The sequence below is a fragment of the Solanum verrucosum genome, unplaced genomic scaffold (genome assembly GCF_900185275.1).
Source record: "Solanum verrucosum unplaced genomic scaffold, falcon-dt-bn FXZP01000304.1, whole genome shotgun sequence".
NCBI classification, from domain to species: Eukaryota; Viridiplantae; Streptophyta; class Magnoliopsida; order Solanales; family Solanaceae; genus Solanum; species Solanum verrucosum.
The window spans coordinates 272,109-295,443 of record NW_026019943.1 but is presented as its reverse complement, the minus strand read 5'-3'; the positions used below and the strand labels follow the sequence as shown (position 1 = coordinate 295,443).

Sequence of the window (23,335 nt, the reverse complement as noted above, 5' to 3'; positions counted from 1 at the left end):
TATTTTTTGGTGAAGTAATTAAATTGCATTAGAAAGGCATCAAGAAGATGCAAAGGTTACAACTAAAAATAAAGTTGCTTCAAACATGAAAATAACATGAAGCGAACTATGCAAAAAATTGTAAAGCAACCATAAAGATAAACTCCCTTAATGAAACCAAGAACTGGAAAAAAGAAATCCAACTAGTACTTTAAGCTGTAGAATCACAGTCTTAGGAGCCGAAAAGTCCCCAAATCGTTGAGGTTTTTTCAGCTTTCTTCACCGATTCTTCTCCTCTAGCTATCTCATCCTTCATTTTCAGACCTTGCCCTGCGGTGCCTTAACCCATTAAACTTTTTCTAAAATAATAATTGCAAAAACTTCAAAATATGACAAACATCCATATATATTCAAGAAAAATAGCTACATTTTATTTTTTTCATGTTAGATGGATATAAATAGATTATAAATAGCAAACTTAATTATATACAAATAAATAATTTATATATATATATATATATATATATATTTAATATAATAAATAAATATTAAATAGGAAAGTAATTATTGAATGCCTAATTAATTATGGCAGGTACATTTGTGATCTTTTCCCATGTTTACCATCATCAATTTTTTCTCTTTCATCAATATTCATACATCACATACTTTCTGATTTTTTCCCCCCAAATTCATTCAAATTCAAGATCCTTTACATCACTGCAAGAGCAATTTTTGTGATTTTGTATCCATCAGATATCTTCTAATTGCATATTTATCTCGTTTTTATGAACATTATATATCTACACATCTACACTTCTATTTTCATAGGGTTTTGATTCAAGAATTTGTTTATCCATTTCAATGGCTGAAATTAATACTCTAAGGAAGGTTACGAGAGATATACATTTATTTGACAAATTGTTGGATGAACTACCTTCTTTTGATTTGTGTATTACTCAACAAGAAGTCAAAATTTCAGGCTCTACTGCTGCAATGGAGAACGAAAGAAGAACAAAAAAGGTTAATGACCATATACCCTTAAATTTGCTTGAAAAAATCGAACATGCAAAATTAATAAAGAAGAAAAAAGGTTCAAAAGTGAAAACTAATCTTGAAAAAAAGGAGAAAAGTCAACAATATTGATTCAAGTGGGTGAGAAAAAAGGGCAGTCGAGCAGGAACAAGAGGAAAATGAAATTGAGATTTGTATGCTTTATTTTTTTTAGTTTTATGTCATTTACTTATATATCTCAACACATGTATTGTGTGCCATTGCCATTATATTATGGATTGTCCTCTTGTATTAAAATTGTTAGAAAATTTGATTTCGTATGCATGTGTATAGTTGTTAAAAAATGAGTACGAGAAGAACATGAACAAAAAAGAGATTGAGGGTTCTTTGATTGTCAATTTTGTATATAGTAGAATACTTATATACATAGACATTTGTATCATTATATAACCACAAGTTGAATTGTTGATTTGTGAATACAATTATATTTGAATACATAAGTACTCTGTCAAATTTAAAGTTGATTAGGGAATTCAAGTATAGTTGGATACATCAATACAATATTGTTGGCCTTTTCAAAAATTTATTTACAAGAATACTTATACAGTTTGATACCCACAAATTGTATCTTTTTTTGCTCGTGTGTCTAATGTATCCATACTTATACAGTTTGATACCCACAAATTGTATCTTTTTTGCTCGTTTGTCTAATGTATCCATATTTTTGCTTACCAACAGTGTTGAATGTATCTATATTTATATACATAGATACTTGTATTGTTATACAAGCACAAGTTGAAATGTTGATTTGCGAATACAATTATATCTAGATAGATAAGTACTATATCCAAGATAAAAAGTTGATTAGGGAATACAAGTATAGTTGTATCCAACGTATTCATTTTTGTGTTTAACAACAACGTATTCATTGTATTCTATATTGGTGCATTCATTTTTCGCTTAACAACTAGTGTATCTATTGCCATGTAGTTCACCTATTCAAAATCGAAATACTTAACCTTCATTCACAAATTACAATTTGCTTACATACAATAACTTGAATTAACAAAAAAAAAGATTAATACCTTTACGACGCCTGAATAAGAATTATGGAGACAACAAAAAAATTGAGTATGATGTATCACAATTTTTGTTAAACTGATAAAGAATATAATATGATGTCTTTAAATGAGTAATTTTCAGTTATAAAGTTGATTATGGGAAGTTGCCCATTGTATGGACGTAATGTAAGGATAGTGGGTTATATTTAGAGTCAATTTTTTATTTAGTTTGTTGTACTTAAAGATGTATTAATGTATAAATAAAATAAATAAAAAACTATACAAAAATACAGCAAAAAAGTGATATAAATTGTAGTCATTTATTGTAAATAACATACTTATAGCTATTGATATTCATTAACCCTATAAATATAGTTATTTTTGTAAGTTAATCTAAATAATTTGCCCTGGCCTGCCCTACCCAGCCCCGTTTAAAGCTTCCCCTTCCCTGCCCTATTAAGGGTGTGCCCTGCCCCGCCCTCCCCCAATTGCCTTCCCTACTCTCGCCAGTCACCAAAGTGATTTAGTAACATATAACTGAGTTACAAAGTCTATTCCTTAATGTAGTCGATGATATGATGCAAGGAAATTGTAATTAAATTTGACTACTAGTTACAAAGTCTATTCCTTGATGTAATTGATTGAGAATTTTCCCCAAATACACATACCTCTTAGGCGTCGTTTGAAGGGATGTATAAAAGAATAAAATACTAAATAGAGCATATTAATAATGTTTGTATTAGTTGGCCTTATTTATATATTATTATTTTTTTGGTTTCCCACCCGGTGTCCGGAGCCCACATTGGAGTTTCGAAGGCAATTAGATCTTTAACCATGCTAATTAACATACATTAAAAGCTTTGCATTACTATTATATAATAAGCACTTGCTCAGAATAAAATCTTCCTGATTCCCCCAGCAGATCAGAGGAATGTGATCTCTGCTCAATTCACTACAAAATAATTTAATTTTCTATGTATATGCTACACCTATATACTATTGTCTTATTTAACCCCTTTCATACACCTCCACTCTGCATTCTACAATCTCACAAATCATTCTCTTCTTCTCTCTGCTCAAACAAGCTTCGATGTTGGACGTTAATTGGATATCGCTTCTGCATCCTTGTCGTTGGGAAGAAAATTAACTTATCTGCCTCAGCCGGAACCCAACTGCAATCACCACCAATATAAGTGTTCTACACTAATCATAGTATTGCGTATGTGGAAAATGAAATCTACATAGCATACCTAAAACCAGTCACCAAGTGGTGTAGGAAAACAGAGAGTTCCACTCTAGCAAGCTCGTAACCAGGACAGCGACGAGGTCCCCCACCAAATGGTGTGAATACGTTAGGTGAGCTTGTCGGTCCTGCACTATTCTGTACATTTTCACACATTTTGATAAATGTTTATTCACGTGAGTCAACACTTGTATTCAGATTTTATATGGAATAGATTGAGATGGATATATTAAAGCACCTGCCACCTCCATGGATCAAATGTACGCGCATCTTTGAAATGTTCATGGTCTAGATGAACAGCTCGGAAAGAAGCAAAAACCTTCCAACCTTTGGGAATGGTATAACCTGAAAGAAAATCATAAACTTCAACTGTTTTAGTGCCAAATATCGATCATATCTTGTTGACATAGTAATAGAACCAATCATATTCCCCAAACTAATGACATTAAACGAGAACATGTTATCAACTGATACGGATTTTACTCTTCACATGTAAGTTCAAAGTATTGTATTCCATATTGGAAGTGTCATGTTATACACATATCGAGAGAGAAACACTACAACATTTAGTGGCAATAGATTTTCCTTTTAGCAACAAATGAGTTAATGTCATTTATTGCATCTAGAGTCGCTAAAGCCTTTAGCGACATTTGTACAGTGTTGGTTATAAATACCATATTATATTATTGCCGCAAAATTCTTTATTTGTAGAGAAATCTTCCCTTAAACCACAAATAAGGTAATGACAACTTACCTTTGATATTTATGTCAGTCATGGCTCTCCTGAACACTCCGCTAATTATGTTAGCGATTCGCAGAGTTTCATTAACAACCTGAAGATGAAATCATAGACAAACTGATGACATGAGAGCATAATAGATTATAATGTGCAAGTTGAGCTTGATTTTGTTGAAGTAATGCACTTACACATTGAGTGAAGGGCATTGACTTGTAATCTTCCCATTGTAAAGACTCAACTTCACCTTTTCTTAACCTGATCTCCTCGTGCTCTTCCTGCCAAAACACGTTCAATTATAATTATAATCAATAATTCATTTTCGCCGACTTCCTGGCTAGTGATTCTTTAATATGTATAATTCTTGGCTAATGATTCTATTAAAATGATTTTTCCCTCTATAGACAATATGATCCAATCTCATGATCAATAATGATCTTCTTTTCCTGTGTCAACTCAAATTTACCAAGAGTAGATTGTTTGAATAAATTATAATACTCTTCTGTTCGTTCACTTTTAATTGTCCCATTTTAACATATGAAGAGAACACACCATTATTCATTCCCAAATCAATTTTTGAGACTATACACCAACTAATTTAGGTATTGTGATAAAAGCATGCATTTCATTTGTTATTTCTAAAGAAGCGTACAAAATCTATTATGGATAATGCAAACAAGTAAGCTAGTGAACGCTAAATTACCCAACCAAAATTAGAATTACATAAAGCAACAAAGAACCAGTCCCACCCTCTGTCGGAATGACCTGGCTATGTTTGTCAATTGAACCCACATACTCATCACTTTGCCAACTAAATCCTTAAACCCAGAACACAATTATTAAAGCCCTTTTCTCATCCAATCAGCGCGCGTGTAATAGACTCGATTACACAAATTAGGTGTTAAAAAACTAAAAAAATAAAATAGATCAATTTTCTAACAATTGTTTTCACTAAATTACCCTCAATCAAAATATGCATCTTTCTAAATTGGCATAATGTGTAGTTAGGTGAAAAATACTCACTTGAATAAATAAGGGTAAGGTTAGGAAAAAATAATCTCTTCTTAATTAGTTGAAAGAAATGAAAACATTAAAAACATCAAATAACATTAAGAAATGAAGTTGGGTGTATGTGTATAGTATAGGACAGGAAAAAGAAGAAAAAACAAAGTCATTGGGATGAAGGAGTAGGAAAAGAAAAGATAAAAATGTCATTAAATCAGAGCAGACACAGTAGTCTCAACTTTCAACCCTCCTTAGAAATTTAGCTCTTTTACTTTTTTCTGACTTCTAATCCCAGATCAGCCACACCATTTTCCTAAAGTCTTCCCCTTTTTTCAATCATTTATTTATTACTCCTCATTTCTTTTTTATTTCACTCATGTTTATTAAATTTACTTTGAAAATCTAAGTTTGACAAATAGTAGTAGTTTATGTACTCTTTTGTTAGTTAGTTTGTTGATTTTGGCTTGATATGAAATTTAAGAAATTAAAATATTTAAATATTGAGGTCTTAAATTAAAAAAATGTGTAGAATATACTAAAAATGTCGTTTAATCATGTGAACTTAACCAGGAAAGTTGAAATTAACAAGTTGTCAAAAAAATATTCATTTTGAAATGAACTAAAACAAACAAATCGAAACCAAGGGGAATGGTAGTAACTCAATGATAAGAGTACTATTGAAAAAAAAAAAAAATCTCTCTTGATTACTAAAATGAACAAATTAAAAAAAATTGTTTTCTATATAAGGGACAAGTAAAAATAAGTGGGAGAATTTAATTAATACATGCATATTTTACTACACAAAATCTAATTAAGAAGAAAACAAACTTCGGAATATACCAAGTTATATAAGAGTTTTGAAGCTTGTAATTTAAAACGTGTCATGATATTAGTGTGGTAATAAAAAGTTCTCATGAAAGATAAAATAAAAAGTTTGAATTAGTTATTTTAAGGCGGAATGACCTGGGAGACTCTTGTATTTGGCTCCGTTTGTAAGTTCGATCCTCCTACTTATCAATTTGCCAACTGAACCCCTAAACTCATTAGGAGTTCAGTTGGCAAACTGATAAGTAGGAGGGTCCAACTTACAAACAGAGTCAAGTGCAAGGGTCTCCCAGGTCATTCCGCCTTATTTTAATAGAGAAAGATACTATTTTTTTTAAAAAAACTAAAAAATAAATAAATTTAGCTCAATTTTTTTAAAAGAAAACAAAAAGACAAACATAGGCGTGCAGGAGTTTGGTCTTTTTTTCCCCTTTATTCGACAGAAACATATAGACCCTATGCTTCTGCTCTTCTTAGACTATATTCTACACCCTTTACTTTCGCTTCCTATTTTTTTACTATATGTCACATGTCTCGGAGGATGTTTAGATTTGGCTTAGAGCCCGTTTGAATTGGCTTAAAAATTGGTCAAACTATTTTTAAGTAGTTTTTGACTTCTGAAAATATTTAGCAAATATAAAAAGTTACTTAAAATAAGTTACGAAGTGTTTGGCAGGATAAAAAATAACTTAAAATAAGTAAAAAATGACTTAAAATAAGTCAGAAAGCAAAAGTAGATCTTTCCCTACTTTTTATTTTTTGACTTAAAAGTCATTTCAATTTGACTTTTTATTTTTGACTTAAAATCTACTTTTTTTAAGTCAATCCAAACGGGCTCTTAGTTTAAATGTTCTTGATTTATAAGTTTTTTTTAATAATAATAATAATAATAATATATATATATGGTGTTTAGAAAAAGATAAAAAGTACTTCATCGGTCCCTAATTACTTGTTCAATTTTGGATTGACACATCTACTAAGGAAACAATTATTGGTATAGTGAGTTTACCATTTTACCCTTATTAATTATGAAATGGATGAATTAAAATTTAAAATTTTAAAATTTTCAAAAAGTTCTACCTTTTTCAAAATTAATTAATTAAGGGTATAATAGATAAAAAAATTGTACTTACTTGATTTGTCAAAATTGACAAGTAAAAAAGAAAAAGTCCATAAGTAATTAGAGACACGGAGTATCTTTCTAATTGTTTGACTTTTTTATGCCCAACTTTATAATTTTGAACTTATTTTTATTCCCAAACACTTCCAAAAATAAAAAATCAAAAACTACTTAAAATAGGTTAATTCAAGCCCACATCTTAACTTTTACTCTTAAGTTATATTCACCATTTCTAAAAAGTCAATTCAAACATCCATCTTAATTTTAGAGGGTATTTGAATTAGCTTTTTCTAAGTGGCTTATATTAGGAATCCCCAACTTTTGGTTTCTTTATACCTTTTTTTTCAACATTTAAGTTCTTTTTAAGCACTTTTTGCAAACTCAAACCCTTTCAAAACTAAAAAAATGGTTAAAAGTCAATAGCCTCTAAAAATGAGTTTTAGTACCCCAACTATACTCCAAAGAAAAATTAACATCAACAATCAAACAATTTTTCTTCTACTTTATTTAGTACATTTTTTTAATAATCTTAATGTCTAAATAGCTTTCGTACATTTCAAACTAATTTCATGAAATATATATCACCTCCGATCAATAGTGGAAAACACTCTATACAGACATTGAAAAGTTTGACCCCCATGTTATGGAATCTTTCCGTTTTGGGAGCACTTCTCTAGGTAGTCACTTACAAATCTAAAAGACAGAGTAATACTGCTTTTACTACTTGAAAGTACTATTTCTTTATTAGAAGCGAAATCCGTGGTCGCTATTTTTTGAGTGCGCACAGGTAAAATTTCGCTCATATACAATAGCTCGCAAATCATATAGAAGAGGTCACCCGCACTAAACAAGCCTTATATTCGTGACTATTATTTATTTTTTTTAAAAAGAAAGACACTTTTCATAGCGCTTAATGAAATAATTTAATTTTAATAGTTGAGCTTGTTGACGTGAGTCTACCAAACCAGGAAAGAAGTATCTTAATTACAAATCTTCTTAAGAAAGATCTATTTTTAATAAGAATAGAAATGGAAGTATATAAATAAAATATAGATAGAAAGTTAAATAAAGTAATGGGTATTATAAAATGGTAGAGTGGGTATGGGATTGAATGTGGACTTGGATGCACGTGTGATGTTGATACAACAAAGAGTGAGGACACATGGGGCTACCCAACGGTCCTTTTTTTCAGTACCAATTGCCAATTTCTCTTCTTTGTCGGCCACAAACACCATCTTATGAATGCTATGCATTTTTTTTCAAGTTTAATTATTCCAAATTACATACGTACTAAACCTTTTCTTTGTATAAAAAAAATAACATACAAGATTTTCTTCGGTGTGACGAGCTCAACCCAAAAAGCTCGAATATTTTTGGGTACTAGCTAGATTCGGATCACTAGCTGAAAAAAATAGCTACCCTCTTTGACATTTTCCCCTTCCCAAAAACAAATAGAGATAAACTTAAGAATTCAAAAGTAGTTTACAAATAACAAAAAGTTACAGAATGTTGTTCCTCGAGTACTCAAGTGTAGAAAAATAAAGTATTGTGGTACGTAAATCAAGGATCGGTGACTAACGGATCTCCATTTCCTCAACTTTATATAAGAGACACATAAAATGGAGGACGGAACAATTGTAGTTTTAGATTTAAAAATATAGCTAAATTCTCTTTTGATCTTATGGGGAGGAGTAGAGGACATTAAAGATGAAGATGATCTTTTGAGAACAAATCATGGGAATATTTATAAATCTAACCATAGTTTAGATCTAACTTTAGTTAATCAAATCTATATCATTAATATTAAAATTGGACATATGTCATCCATCCATCCATCCAAGTAAGAAGTTAACAAAATGGAGATGAAGACAATGAGAGAGAAATGGATAGGAGCCGGAAAAGTATATAATTTTGTGGAAGAAATATTCCTTGATTTGTAGTTGTGCAAATGACTTAAGACTCTATTAATCAGAATTGTCAATTTGCTTGGATGAGAATTTAGATGAGTAGATAATTCATCTAACAGGTCAAACATGTGGGTAGCAACTTTAGGGTCCACTACACAAATTATATCATCCATTTAATTAATAATATTCTCTACGCAACATTCTCTTAAATACTAAGAATCATATAGTTAAAATCATTAAATTCTAATAAAGTACTTCGACATACTTTATTTATTTTCACCTCATCTGTGGCAGTATAGTACTTATGAGTAATATTATTTTCCCCTTAAATTAAATATACAAGGAATGAAGTACTTAGGTACTCTCTCCGATCCAATTTTAACTGCACGAAAACTTATTCAAAAGATACTATTTTTCTCGGCTTCATCGAAGATAAAATGGCAAATTATTTGAAGTAAAATGTGACTAAAAAGAAAAATATATAAGTTATATAAACACGAATAATAAAGAAGATTAGAATGGGACCGACCTTAAGTTGTGAGAGAGCATGGGGTGTCTCAGTGAGGAATTTGACAGCAAGGGTCATGATGGTAGAGGTGGTTTCATAGCCAGCAACAAGCAACGCCAGTATAAAATCAACAATTTCCTCATCGGAAAATCCTCTTCCTTCAACTCCGGCGGCGCCATCTCCTTCAAACAACGACTCCAACATATCATTCTTTCTCTCTCCTCCTTCTCTCTCTTTCCTCCTATCTCTCACTACTAATCCCAACGCCTCCGCTACTTTAGTTCTCGCCTGAATTACAAATAATCTATATATGATTATTCATAACAACCAAGCTAAGTTTATTGGATAGAACTGAAGTATATACATACTTGAATGGCCTTGCGGTAGGTGGATGAGAAAATAGGTAAAGGAATACTGAAGAAACCTTCAATAACAAGCATATACTCTTTCATCAGATTTTCAGTCCACTCACATGGATCAAAACTCATCAGCTGCTTCACTGTTAGATTAAACGTTATCTGCACATCCATCATCATGTTAAAACTGAATTACATTTTCGAAAAAAAAAAGGCATGATAACATCACATTCTTCTTTCTATGGACATGTCACATGTGTTATCATCATAATTACAACCATCTTTACTTATTACCAATACATAATAATACTCTATGTCTCCATTAATTAATTTGGAAAAATACACTTAAGTTATGATACCCCACCACAAACCTTGGAAATCTGACTCATCTATGAATTTCTTATTCTCTAATCCATCAGAACTCAACACTCCCTTTTGCGCCGAATTGAAAAAAATAAAGAAATTACTCAATTATTACCTTTTTAGCCTCGTCCATGAGGAAAACCCGGCCGGTCCAGGAATCCAAATTAAGCCTAACCAACCGATCTATATCGGCCAACAGATGGTCTTTAAGGATGGAAGAATTAGCAAAACTCATAGTTAATGAATGCATTCTTTTGTGTAGAGTTCCTCTCATAAGCAACAGAGAGTACCTCCCAAGCAAATTCTGTATCGAACCGGGATAGCTGGACTCAAAAAGCCGGCCTTCATTCTGCAATATAAACCGGTTCGTTTCCGGGTCAGCGGAGAAAACCGTCGGTTCACCAAAAACATGGGTGGTGAAAATGTTGCCGTATTTAGAAACCCGGTCATCGATGAAGGGTTCAGGATTTTCCGTCTTGTAGGCAGAAATTAACTGGAGGGTTTCTCCGATAAAGGGCAGGCCAAGGGTTCCCGGTGGGAGTCGATTTTTACGCCGGCGAAGATGAGCCACCGCCATACCCCGGACGAGATAAAAGGTGAAAACAGAGAGAAAAAGATAGAGAAAGAGATTGATGGCGTCCATGTTAATTAATTGTATACAAAACGCTCAGTGGATGGATGCCTACTTATACACTAGTCACAACGGTGAAAACATGAAAATGAATTAATTGACAACAAAAGGTAATTTTTTTATTAATAGAAAATCAATCAACTGACAAAAAAGGGTAATTTATTAATGGAAAATAAATAAATTGACATGAAAGAGATCAGGGTTTTATAAAAAGGCACTGTGAAAACGCTTTAGCTAATTTAAAAAGGCCCTTTTAAGTATTTTTATAAGGATTTAATTTTAAATTAAAATTATATACGTCAAAAATTAAAAGTCAATTCAAATATATTCTTAGAATCTGTTTGGATTGACTTAAAAGTTAGTCAAACCTAGTTTTAAATTATTTTTAATTTTTGTGAGTGTTTAGCAAAGTTAAAAATAATTTAAAATAAATTTACGTTGACTTAAAAAAAAAAAGTTAAAAATCAAAAATAGAAGTTTCCTTACTTTTTATGTTTTGATTAAAAAATCATTTAAGTTTGACTTTTTATTATTTTGATTTAAAATTTATTTTTTACTAAGTCAATCTAAACGGGCTCTTAGTTCTGTGATAATTATGTCTTAAATGTTTGATTGTACATCTTAAACCTATCTTGACGTCTAATATTTTGGGGAAATCTAACAAGTCTTATAGAAATTATATGTTAAATCTTTTTATCCTTATAATTTTAAAAAAAGTGAATGATATCTAGTAATTTTTTATTTATAAAATGAAGAAAGTTATGAGTAATTCAAATAACAAGTTATATCATTACTTATTTACTAGTAATTGAAAATGTCGCAAGAGTGAATATCGCTATTTAAAAAGAAATACATAGTCGAATTTTATTTTTTATTTATCATTGATTTTCATATTTTTGTTCGATATCTTAAAATTATCATATTTTATTATTTCATTATTTGAAGCATTCTATTTTTCTTTATGAATAAGTGATGTTTTGATTATAATACTTATAATTTATTGATTAATATTTTTAGACAGGTAAAACTGCATAGTATGAGATCATCTCTAACTCAAATTTCTATTTTTATCTTCAAATATAAAGAATCTCTATATATTTAGAGAAAATCAACTCCAACCCACAACTTTATTTTTCACTCCAAAAAAAGGATCTTCTATTCTTTCTTCAATATTATATTTTTATTTTTATTTCATTTATAATTTTCTATTTTATAAATAAAATCATTTTTTTCTTTTTTGATATAACCACCTTATATAATTTATGAAAAACAGTCATATTTGCCCCTTGTATTCTAAGAAAAGGGTTGTATTTATCCTTAGTCATACTTTTTTGATATATTTGTCCTTGTCATCCAATTTTAGGCACATATTTATCCTTGAACAATTAAGTATTATGCCACCACTTTTATTATCTTACGTGTCGCTTACATGTGTTAGAGTTTTGCCTTAATTCTCTTACCATATTTTAAGTTTTATCTTTTTCTTAAAGGAAAATCAAATTATTACCATAAATGCTTGAATTTTTCCTGAAAGGAAAACATAATTCTCTTCCATATTTGGTTTATTTTTTCCTTAGAGTAAAAGTTTGGAACTCTATAAATTGAAGACTCCTCTTCTTATATCAAGAACACAATAGAATCCACAATTCAGTCGTTTAGAGAATTTTGTTTATGGGGAGATTTTCTCTCTACAATTTTAATATTTTTATTAGTTTTTAATATGTATGTCAATTGGTCAAATTCCACATAATAATAATTTAATTTATAGTATAAATTGTTTTCATCTGATTTATCGATGTCATGATTTGCAATTGTAAATTTTTGCATGACGCCCTAATCAATTTCGAACCCAACAAGTGATATTAGAGCACATGGTCCAACAATCCTATGGCTCAACAAGCTATAGGTTCAACGTGGTTTCGAATCAATTTGCAACTAATTTGATAATTAAGAAGATCTTTGTCCAAGCTACACGTGGAGAAGAGATTTAAACAATATTTTCTACATTCTTGTTGCTGCATCTTTGAAAATAAAAATAAAATATTTTAAAATCATTTTAACCTATATACTTGAAACTTTATTTTTAACCATGGCAATCAGCACGGATGAAGACTATGTGAAGAACGAAGATTATCATGCATGTGAAGAAGGTGGTCAAGTTTTGTCAAGAAAATCCAGCCAAAAAGGGATATTTGTTAGGATATTGCCTTGATTTTCTTACCATATTTTAAGTACTATTTTTTCCTTAAAGGAAAGTAAAAGTATTACCACAAATGCTTGAATTTTTACGAAAAGAAAAACATAATGTTCTTCCATATTTGGTTTATTTTTTCCTAAGAGGAAAAGTTTGAAACTCTATAAATTGAAGACCCCTCTTCTCATATCAAGAACACAATATCATCCACAATGTAGTCGTTTAGAGACTTTTGTTTATGAAGAGATTTCCTCTTTACAATTTTAATGTTTTTTTTATTAGATTTTAATATGTAGGCCAATTGGCCAAATTTCATATAATAATATTTTAATTTTTAGTATAACTTTTTTGTCATATGATTTATCGATGTCATGATTTGCAATTGTATGTTTCCGCATGACGCCCTAATCACTTTCGAACCCAACAACATGACTCCTATATGGATACATTTTTAATATAATTAAAAATTTACTTTCTATTTAATAGTTTATCCGATCCACTTAAATAAAATCCGATCCGCTTAAATAAAATCCAACCCACCCAATTTGAAAATCGTTTAACTCGTACTTTAGTACTTATCATATCACATCACTTTACCCATCAAAAACATCCGTAGAAAAACATACATAGAAAAATAACTTAAATACAGAGAAAAGAGCAACATTCATGTTTTATTAAGGGAGAAGGGTCAAAAATACCCCTCAACTTTGTTTTATTGGTTGATTATGCCCTTACAATTAAAACGAAGTTATTATTATCCCTGCGTTACCAAACTTGTCACATGTACCCCTCAATTGGATGGAAAATCCCAAATTAACAAAATTATCCCGATTTATTTAAATTAACCAATTTTAACCCGACTCGACCCATAAAATGATATAACCTATCTATGTTCATCTTCATTTTTAACCTAATTTATCTGTCTCCCTATTTCCTACTTCCTACTGTCCATCTTCATCACTTCCTTGAGCTTCAAATCAAACATTCTTCTTCGCCTTCTTTTCTGTCTTTTCCGCAGCTCACGTCTCGGGCATCATTATGCCATTACAGACATCTCTTCAATACCTCATTCTCTTCCTTAGAACCTTCCTTAAATCCGATACTTCCAGCAACGTTAAATTTGAAATCTCATTAATTATCGTTGATACTCTCCCTGATGGAGCCAACTTTGATTCGTGAGCTGATATTGTGAAATTTGAACTGATTAACGGTTTAGTAAAGCTGTAGAAATGGGTTTCAGAATTTTTTTGAATCTTGGACTATGGAATTGTGAATGCACATAAGGTGTTTGATATGTGGAAATAGTTCTGGAACGGTGATACATAGAATTAGAAATAAATCGATTGAAACATCTCATGATTATGGCATAAAAGCTTCTGACTGAATTGCTAGGGCTTTGTAATGGTGCCGGAACAGTGATTACGGCGACGATGGGTTTAATCGTCTGGGAAGTAGGAAGGTTGGGGAAGTTGAGGTTTTAGGCTTACTCGTATTTACTTAATCCCATAAGGTTATGGAAATGTTATTCATGTCTTTAAAAATGTATTTTCCTCCATTATTGTTTGCCTTGATGTTTATATGAAAAAGATGAAGATGAACAAAGTGGGTCATATATTAGATGGATTGAAATCGGGTTTAAATTGGTTAATTTAAGTAAATCGGGTTATTTTTGTTGATTTGGGGTTTTCCATCCAATTGAGGGGTACATGTGACAATTTTGTAGACGGCAGGGGCAAAAATAACTTCATTTTAACGGTAAGGGTATAGTCAACCAATAAAACAAAGTTGAGGGGTATTTTTGACCCGTTTCCCTTTTATTAATCATAATTGCTAGTTGATTTCACAAGTTTGAATAGAGAGGGAAGATGATTATGTAGTTTTTTTACCACAAAGACTTATGACTCTTCACATATAGTTAGGGCTTAAGTCATCGACGGCCCCTTAAAATTGTCCGCATAATTCACTTTTAGACACTTCAACTAAGACTTGTACCTATTGAACACCTCTACCCCTTCAAATTTGAACCAATTGAACATTTTTTTGACGATAAACTAAAAGTATAAAGTGTGTGAAATACACTCGCGATGACATGAAAATTTGACGAATTAAATACTGACATCTGGTATTTTGAGTCCAAAAATTTATTTAAAATATATTATAAAGTAAAAGAAAAAGAAAAAGAAAAAGAAAATTATTTTTAAGTTAAAAACTATAAAAGAAATCCTGTAAATACCCTGCTATTCCATCGGAGTCCAAAACTCCTCTCCTTCTACAGTGCCCCACCGCCAACACGGCAACCCATCTCTATAAATATGATATTTTTGAACCTTCTTGGTTCATCTGCAACAGAGAATTTAAGCAAAAGGATGAAAATTTATTGCTATTTTTGATGAGTTGGGTAGAGTTGGCCATAAGTAATAAAAAATAATAATTTAACTGTCTTATTCGTTCCATTTTTGACGGGAAGATGAATTTCATCGGAAAATTAATCAATTTCGATGGACATTGTCGGAAAAAATGAAAAGTTATGTCGAATTTCTTTTGAGTTCTATAGCTGATCATTTTTTTGATTGAACAACACCCTTACATTCGCACAAATATATACCAATATAAAGCAAAAATGTGGGCAAAGCAAAAATAAATAGGAAAATCCTCTAACAATATTCACACAAATCTACATCAATTTAACACCAAAAGACATCATTAACAACAAAGAAAATAATACCAAACTTCAAGCCCTCTACAAATTCAATGGCGATAATGATGTCGGTCGCCATGGTGGCAATGAAGGTGCCGTCAATCCAAGTATGAATGGCAATGGAGAAACAAAAAGCAACGATGGAGGTAGAAGTGAAGTATCCAGAGAAAAAATGAGAAAGAAGATGGATGTATAATGGCGGCGGTGAACGATGCTGAACTTGTGTAGTGGAGGAAGTAATCAGCAAAGAGGGGAGGAAGAAAGAAAGAACTTTTTCCACAAAAATGTCTAACTAAAGATCTCTCACGCGCCTACTTGGGGTGAATCACAAACAATGTTCCATGTAGGCAAAAAATGTTCAGATGGTTCAAATTCGAGAAGGTAGAGGTGTTCAATAGGTACACGTCCTAGTTGATGATGTGTATAAGTGAATTACGCGGACAATTTTAAGGGGTCATCGATAACTTAAGCCTATAGTTACTACCGTGCTCTTGCGGCCAAGTCCGTTCGTACGACCAACTTTATAATGCTTTGCAATAGTTTCAATAAAATTAACTATCAATTATGATTAATAAAGCATGAATGTCATTCTTTTCTTTGTATCTAAGTTCTTTTTTTATGTATGTTCTTTATATATGTTTTTATGGATAAATTAAAGTGATGCAAGAGGATAGGTACTGAAGTTAGGGTTAATGGGTTTTCAAATTGGATGGGCCGGGTTTTATTTAAGTAGGGAAGGTAAAATATTAAATAGGAAGTAAAATTTTAATTAAATTAAAAATATATCCATGTAGGAGTCATGTAAGCGTCATACATGATAATAAAAGTGGTGACATGATAATTAACTATCTAAGACCATCTCCAATCCATCTTCATTTTACTTTCTATTTTCTATATTTCGAGAGTAAAATAGAGAATGTGTTCTCCAAGCACTCTCTATTTCACTCTCTATTCTTCAATTATAGAGAGGTGAATAGTAGTTCTTCAAATTTGGAGAACTACTATTCACCTCTCTATTTTACTTTTTAATTATTTTAATATTATTTTTATTATATTACTAATTAAATCTTTATCATTTGTTATTCTTTTCTAATGTAATTATAACATCTAAAAATATATTATTAACAAGTTACTACTTCCACCCAAATTAATGATTTTTCTATTTTTTAATTTTTTTTTGTCATTTTAAATATGTAATTTAAAGTTATTTTAATATTAATTATATTATATAAGATTATTAATTAAGTCTCTAATATTTGTAATTATTTTCTAAGTAATATAGCATCTAAAACATATTATTGATAAGTATACTACTTCCATCCTGAATTAAATTTCTTTAATTTTTTTTGTCATTTTAAATATGTAATTTAAATTATAATTATTTTTCATTATGAAGGATGCACAAAATTTACATGATAATTCAAACAATCTATTTATGTTATAGTGATAAATTATTAAACTACACTTTTTAATGAGCATGAAAATATTTGATGCAATAGTTCAAAATTGAATAGGGGAAGTAAATTAGTACACTAAATAATTGGATACAAGATGAAATTGTTAATTTAAACAATTTTTAGCTACACCTAAAATAGTAAGGACAAAAAATTGCTCATTTTGAACTCTGTAATACATTAATAGAACATTTATGAGAGTAACGTAATAGTCTTGAAAGTTGAGTATTTATCTAAAATTTAAAATAAATTTTATGACGATACACTATTTATGATGTAATTATATTTCATCAATGATTTCACTTTAATTTGAATTGTTCGTTAATATGTATTATATATAATATTTATTGCAATTTATGTTATTTAAAATTTAGAGTAAAATATAATTTTATATTAAATGTAGAATTTGAAAAAAAAATAATTTTTGTATTACATTAAGATTATAGAGTGATTATTTGTAAAAAAGAAGAAATGATTTATATTATGAAATAAGAAAATAAAAATGAAATAGAAATAATAATATAATATTGAGGAGAGAGAAAAAGATTTTTTTTAAGAGTGTAAAATAGAAAATTAGGTTGAAGTTGGTTGTCTGAAAAAATAGAAAACTCTATATTTGGAGAGTAAAATAGAAGATGGGGTTGGAGATACCGAAGGACAAATATGTGCTCAAAATTGGATGACAAGGGCAAATATGTCAAAAAGGTATGATTAAGGGTAAATATAACCATTTTCTAAAAATACAAGGACAAATATGACCTTTTTCCGTATAATGGTTTTATAAAATTTATAATATGTTAAATTAAAAATATTATAATATAACTAATAATAATATTAATAATATATTAAAAAGGTGAAACAAAGAAGATGAACAACGTATCTCCAAATCTGGAGATGCACAAATCATCCCTTCAATATATATATAAAGCCTGAATATCAGCTCGTTGATGTGGCATGCCTAAATGATGAGTATTACTATTTATCTATTTTCTCAGAATTTTCAATTTTTCCTTTCATTTTCTATTCAAAAATTTGTTAAAAACATTATTCTCTTCCTTCATTATGAGCATTTATAACAGTTAACCCTTTCTTCCAAAATAAATCATGCAGTTTAATGACTACAAAAGGAACATTAATTTGATTATATATTTATCAAAAAAATTAACCAAAAAAAGGAATGTTAATTTGATTAATATATTTATAATAAAATTAACATTAAACTTAAAAAGGAATGTCAATAACTTTAAAAAGGGAATGTTAATTTCATTATGTATTTAGAATTAATCTAACATTAACTTAAAAATGGAACGTCAATAACTTAAAAAGGAACATAAATTTTGCTTAGTTTAATTTGATTAAGTTACTGCTAAATTGGTAACTAGAATTATTCCAAAATAACTGATTGACTAGATATTAGTACTAATTATGAGATTTTATTTTTTCTTAAATGTGAAATTAATGATTATATGTTTTGCTCAAATCATAATTCTTCCTTTCGGTTTTTTTCATTAACCGTTCGTTTCTTTATTTTCAATTGTTAATTACGATAGCTTTTACTATGTATTAATCTCTCTCTGAGTAGTTATATTTTAATTAATTATAGGTCTTTTCATATTCTACATTTTTGTATTATATATATAGATTAAAAATGTTTTTTTTTCTTCATGTTGTAGCTTGCTTACTCTATTTTGCTTTTAATTAAATTGTTAGTCTGACATACTCTTCTTTTTAATTAGATTGTTGTACTTCTAGCTGAAAGGTCGAGAGCCAAATAGAAATAGTTTCTCCATTCCTTGTTCCCTGAAGTTAGGGTATTGAATCTTAGTATAATTGTATGGATCTTGTGTATGATCTCTATTCCGAATTGTAATTTTCTTTTTGTTTGGTGATTCAGTTAGGGAAACTTTGATGGTAGAGTTGGGAATCAAGCTGCCTCTAAAACGGTAAGGTGTCTGATACATGGTTCATCGTTTGTTCTTATGATATTTCGTATAAATAAGAGGTTAGTAGAGTGGATCAGACAACAATATTTTCTCAAAGTTTGATTTTCAGAGTATTTCATTTTTCTTGGATCTTTGAAAATTAAGGTCATAACGAATTGATATTAGACATGTTGATGAGGTGCTCTTTAAGACCAAGAAACCTATTTATCTATTTTCTTATAACGAATTGATAGATGGACGGTCAAAAGGCGACGTGAAAAGTGGTTGATAGTTTGCTAAAACTATTTAAAGATAAGAAAATGACTTGTAAAACTCTTCTGAATAGTAGCACATTTGCATTAAAATCTATTAGGCGTTTTATGTCTATTCTGATTCATTTGTACTCCTGAACATTCCTTTGTCAAAATTCAAATATTGACTTTTAATGTGTATTAACATATGAGTAATTACATGTTTTTTTAAAATTGATTTTGTGTCTTTTTATAGTCTATTTCATAATTCAATTTGCCGAATCTATATATCTTGCTTTTAATTTGATTGTTAATATGATATATTATTTTTCTAGAGTTGATTATCGATAGAGATGATTTAATGACGTTAAATTTTTTATCATGAACACAAATAGAAATTATTTTTTGAAATTTTATAAGCAAATTGAAGTGAAAAGGTAAATAATTTTTTTTAATTCTCAAATTTTAAATTTCAGCTTCAAAGTGAATTTAAAAAAAGAAAAGAAATTATGGCCAAACTTATTTTTTCAGAATTCAACTCTCAAAAAAATAATAATTCATGGTCGAAATGGTAAAAATGTGATGGATAAGAAGTCAAGGAAGAAAGAGAAAGAAAAAAAGAAAAAAAAAAAGAAAAAAAAATAGCAAAGACATATCAATTAAAGAGATGTTGTGAAAAAAATCAACAATTATTGATAATTATTGTTAGCTTTCACATATTTTTGTCCTATTTGATGGCACAAGGTGATATAAGAGATCAATCTCTCTTCAAATTTTATTGATAAAAATCAGTGGAAAGCATATGTTAACAATAAATTAGAATAAAACTTAAATTTTAATATATAGATTATAAAAAGATAACTATTTTAAAAATTAATATCGCGCAAAGCGTGACTAAATTTACTAGTATAGAATATAGAGGAAAAAATAGAGATGAATTGTTGTTGTCCATCTCTATTTTGTTTCTCGACATATGAGGTATAGAGGAGAAAATAAAGGTAGGTTGAAGTTGCTCTGATGGTAATATATTTTTTAAAAGGTGGAACGGTTTAATAGACCCTTGTACTTGTATGAGTTTGTATTCTGGACCATTCTACTTGATCATTTGTCAATTGAACTCTTAAACTCAGTGAAACTAAGCATTTTAAACCCCTTTCGTTGTGTGTGAACTTCAAACACTTGACAAAAATGACATATCATCCACATCACATTTTAAATGACACATCACTTATTATGATATTTTTTTAAAAATCTGATTTTTCTTTCTTTTTGACTTCATTCCTCCTTCATCCCTTCACCTCTCTCCATTTTTTTTTTTACATTAGAGATACAACCACAACCTTCCATTCTCACTAGTATCATTACATTCCTAAATAACTAACACTTATCGTTCGATTTTTTTTTCGAAATTTCTTTCATTCACAAATAACTTTTAATCGTATTTCTTTTACCAACATTCACATCTACCACTTGAACCACTATAAATCTCTTTCCCCCATTCGAAATTCCTAAATTACTTTTAATCGTATTTCTTTTACCAACATTCACATCTACCACTTGAACCACTATAAATCTCTTTCCCCCATTGATGTTAACAAATAGCCATTAAAATAACACAATATACTCTAATATTTGTACACAATTTTACATAACACAATTCATATAATTTCACGAAGACATTCAACAATCACTTTTCATCTTTCAAGATTGTTGAATTTTTATCACTTTATGGATTATAAATTACCCCGAAAATAAAAGGAAAGTACAGATCTACAACGACAATACAATTTCGTTTCTATTCCCGGAAGGAAGAAAATGTGAAAAAAAGAAGAAGAGAGAAACAATAAATTGGAAAGGACCGGGGACCGGAAAGGGGAGAAAGAAGAGAAATGGAGGTCTGAGAGTAGAAAGAAAAAAAGAAATGGGGATGGTGGGGTGGGAAAAGAAGAAAGAACTGAAAAAAAAGAAGTAAATTTATTATTTTTATCTTTTTATTCTATTTTTAAAAAGAAAAAAAATTATTTTTAGTCTAAAATTTGATCTTTTACGCTCCTTCTATGCGTGACATCACACATTTGTGTCAACTCAATAATTAAGTTGCCACATAAGTTTGGTCAACGGTCAAAGGGCTTAAAACATAGAGTTTCATTGAGTTTAAGGGTTCAGTTGACAAATAGTCAAGTTGAAGGGTCCATAATACAAACGTATTCAAGTAGAAGGGTCCATTAGACTATTTCGCCTTTTTAAAATGATGATTCTTTTATTGTTTGAGAAGTTATTAAAATGTTAGACTTAATTTTGCATCTCGTAATAATTTTAATACTACTGAAGTATTTCTACTCATAAAATGATGTTCGAAGTTTCGTTTTGTTTGTGTTTTTTAATGATGTTTTAAAATTTGAATATATTTTTAAAAGTTATTTTATATCATGAATTAAAAATTTAAAAATCCGTAAAGATTACGCTATTTTACGCATTAATTTTATACTACTAATCTAATACTCCCTCCGTCCTTTTTTTAGTCACCTTTTCACTTTACACTTACATTAAAAAATGATGTAACTTTACCCTTCTATCCTTATTTAATTTTTTTGGAACTCAAGTTTTCAATCAATGAATATGAATTAATTTATTTTGATTAATTAATTTAACCAATGAACATGAATCATTTACTTAGCTTTTCTAAGTTGGTCAAATATATATTTTCAAGGCTAATAACTCACAAAGGTAAAAAATGAACAATATGATAATTTATGCATTGATTTTATGAAATGACAAATATTATGAAATAACCATTTATAAAAAAAAATGATATATAAAAAATGACGGAGTGAGTAATACTAAATAAAAACGTCACACTTGTCACTTCTCCTTTTTAGAGCACAATTGGGGATGAAGATGAGAGAGGATCTGCAATGAAATCTAGGGGATGAAAGAGAAAGTGCAGGTGGGGCAAAGTTTGGGATGCCAACAAATTCTGAAAAACCCAAAATAGTTTAACGTGTAGAATAATTTATACAATGTCATATGTTACGGTGTTCTTAGTTTAGGTGTTAATATTTTTATTGAACAAAATAAAATGTTCTTAGTTTAGGTGTTCATATATATATATATGGAAAAATCTTTTTGGCCAGAAAATTTAACCAAAATTTGGTCAGAATGGTATTTTACCTATGATATTTTTATCTTTTTAAATATTTTTATCCTTTTAACTTTAATACCTTTTAACTAAAAAATGAAAAAAAGATCAATTTATTTTAAAATAAAAAAGATATTATAGTTTTTTTAAATTTCTGGCCAAATTCTGGTCAAATTTTATGGCCATTTTGTATTACCATATATATATATTCATTAACTTAAGTTTTTAATTTTATCATTTTCTCAAACCCAACAGTTAAATTTAACTATTACAATTCTAAGTCCAAGTCCATCAAAATCCATTACTTTAGTTTTTGCCCACCCTACATAGCATAAGATAGTCACACTTTCTCTTAATTGAATCACTTTGTTCGTGTAATAATAACTCTAGTGTTGCTTAATTGCTTAATTGAATCCACATTAGCTTTCATATGGATTGTTAATGTACTAGGTGTCTTTATCTATCGAGACACATGTCTTCAAAAAAATTATTACTTTTAGATCGAAAAATAAAAAAAATAGAACTGAACCAAATTGACAATAACCAAACCGACAATTATTTTTTTCGTTTGGTTTGATTTAGTTTTAGAATTTTAAAAACCAACTAAATTGGTTTGATTTTGATTTTAACTAATAACTGATCCAAATCGAAATATGAACATCCCTATCCCTACCGTTACAAAATAAGCTCACATATACCCTTCATTTAAGGAAGCGAAAAAATAGTTTTAGATTTATATTTTGACTTTTTTTTTTTTAAAAAAAAATGTTGGCTGTATATGATCCTTCTAGCAAAGTTTAAGGTATATTTTAATCTTTTTCATACATAAATTGATTTTTGACTTCTTTGATTATCATTATTTGAGCTTCTAATTCTTATTTTATTTTTTTCTTTCATTCTTTGGTGTAAAGAACAAAATTAAAACTATTTTT

The 23,335-nt window shown here is 29.3% G+C and overlaps 1 protein-coding gene across 1 annotated transcript; it reads right to left on the bottom strand.

Moving 5' to 3' along the window:
• Window positions 1-2,875: 2,875 nt before the first annotated feature.
• LOC125839131 (cytochrome P450 90A1) lies at window positions 2,876-10,777 on the bottom strand. Its single transcript, XM_049518105.1, has 8 exons — window positions 10,230-10,777; window positions 9,764-9,913; window positions 9,417-9,683; window positions 4,222-4,308; window positions 4,049-4,127; window positions 3,533-3,639; window positions 3,302-3,432; window positions 2,876-3,223 (listed from the first exon to the last, which is right to left on the bottom strand). Exons 1-8 carry the CDS (start codon window positions 10,755-10,757, stop codon window positions 3,100-3,102), a joined length of 1,473 nt encoding a protein of 490 aa, XP_049374062.1. The 5' UTR covers window positions 10,758-10,777; the 3' UTR covers window positions 2,876-3,099.
• Window positions 10,778-23,335: the final 12,558 nt, after the last annotated feature.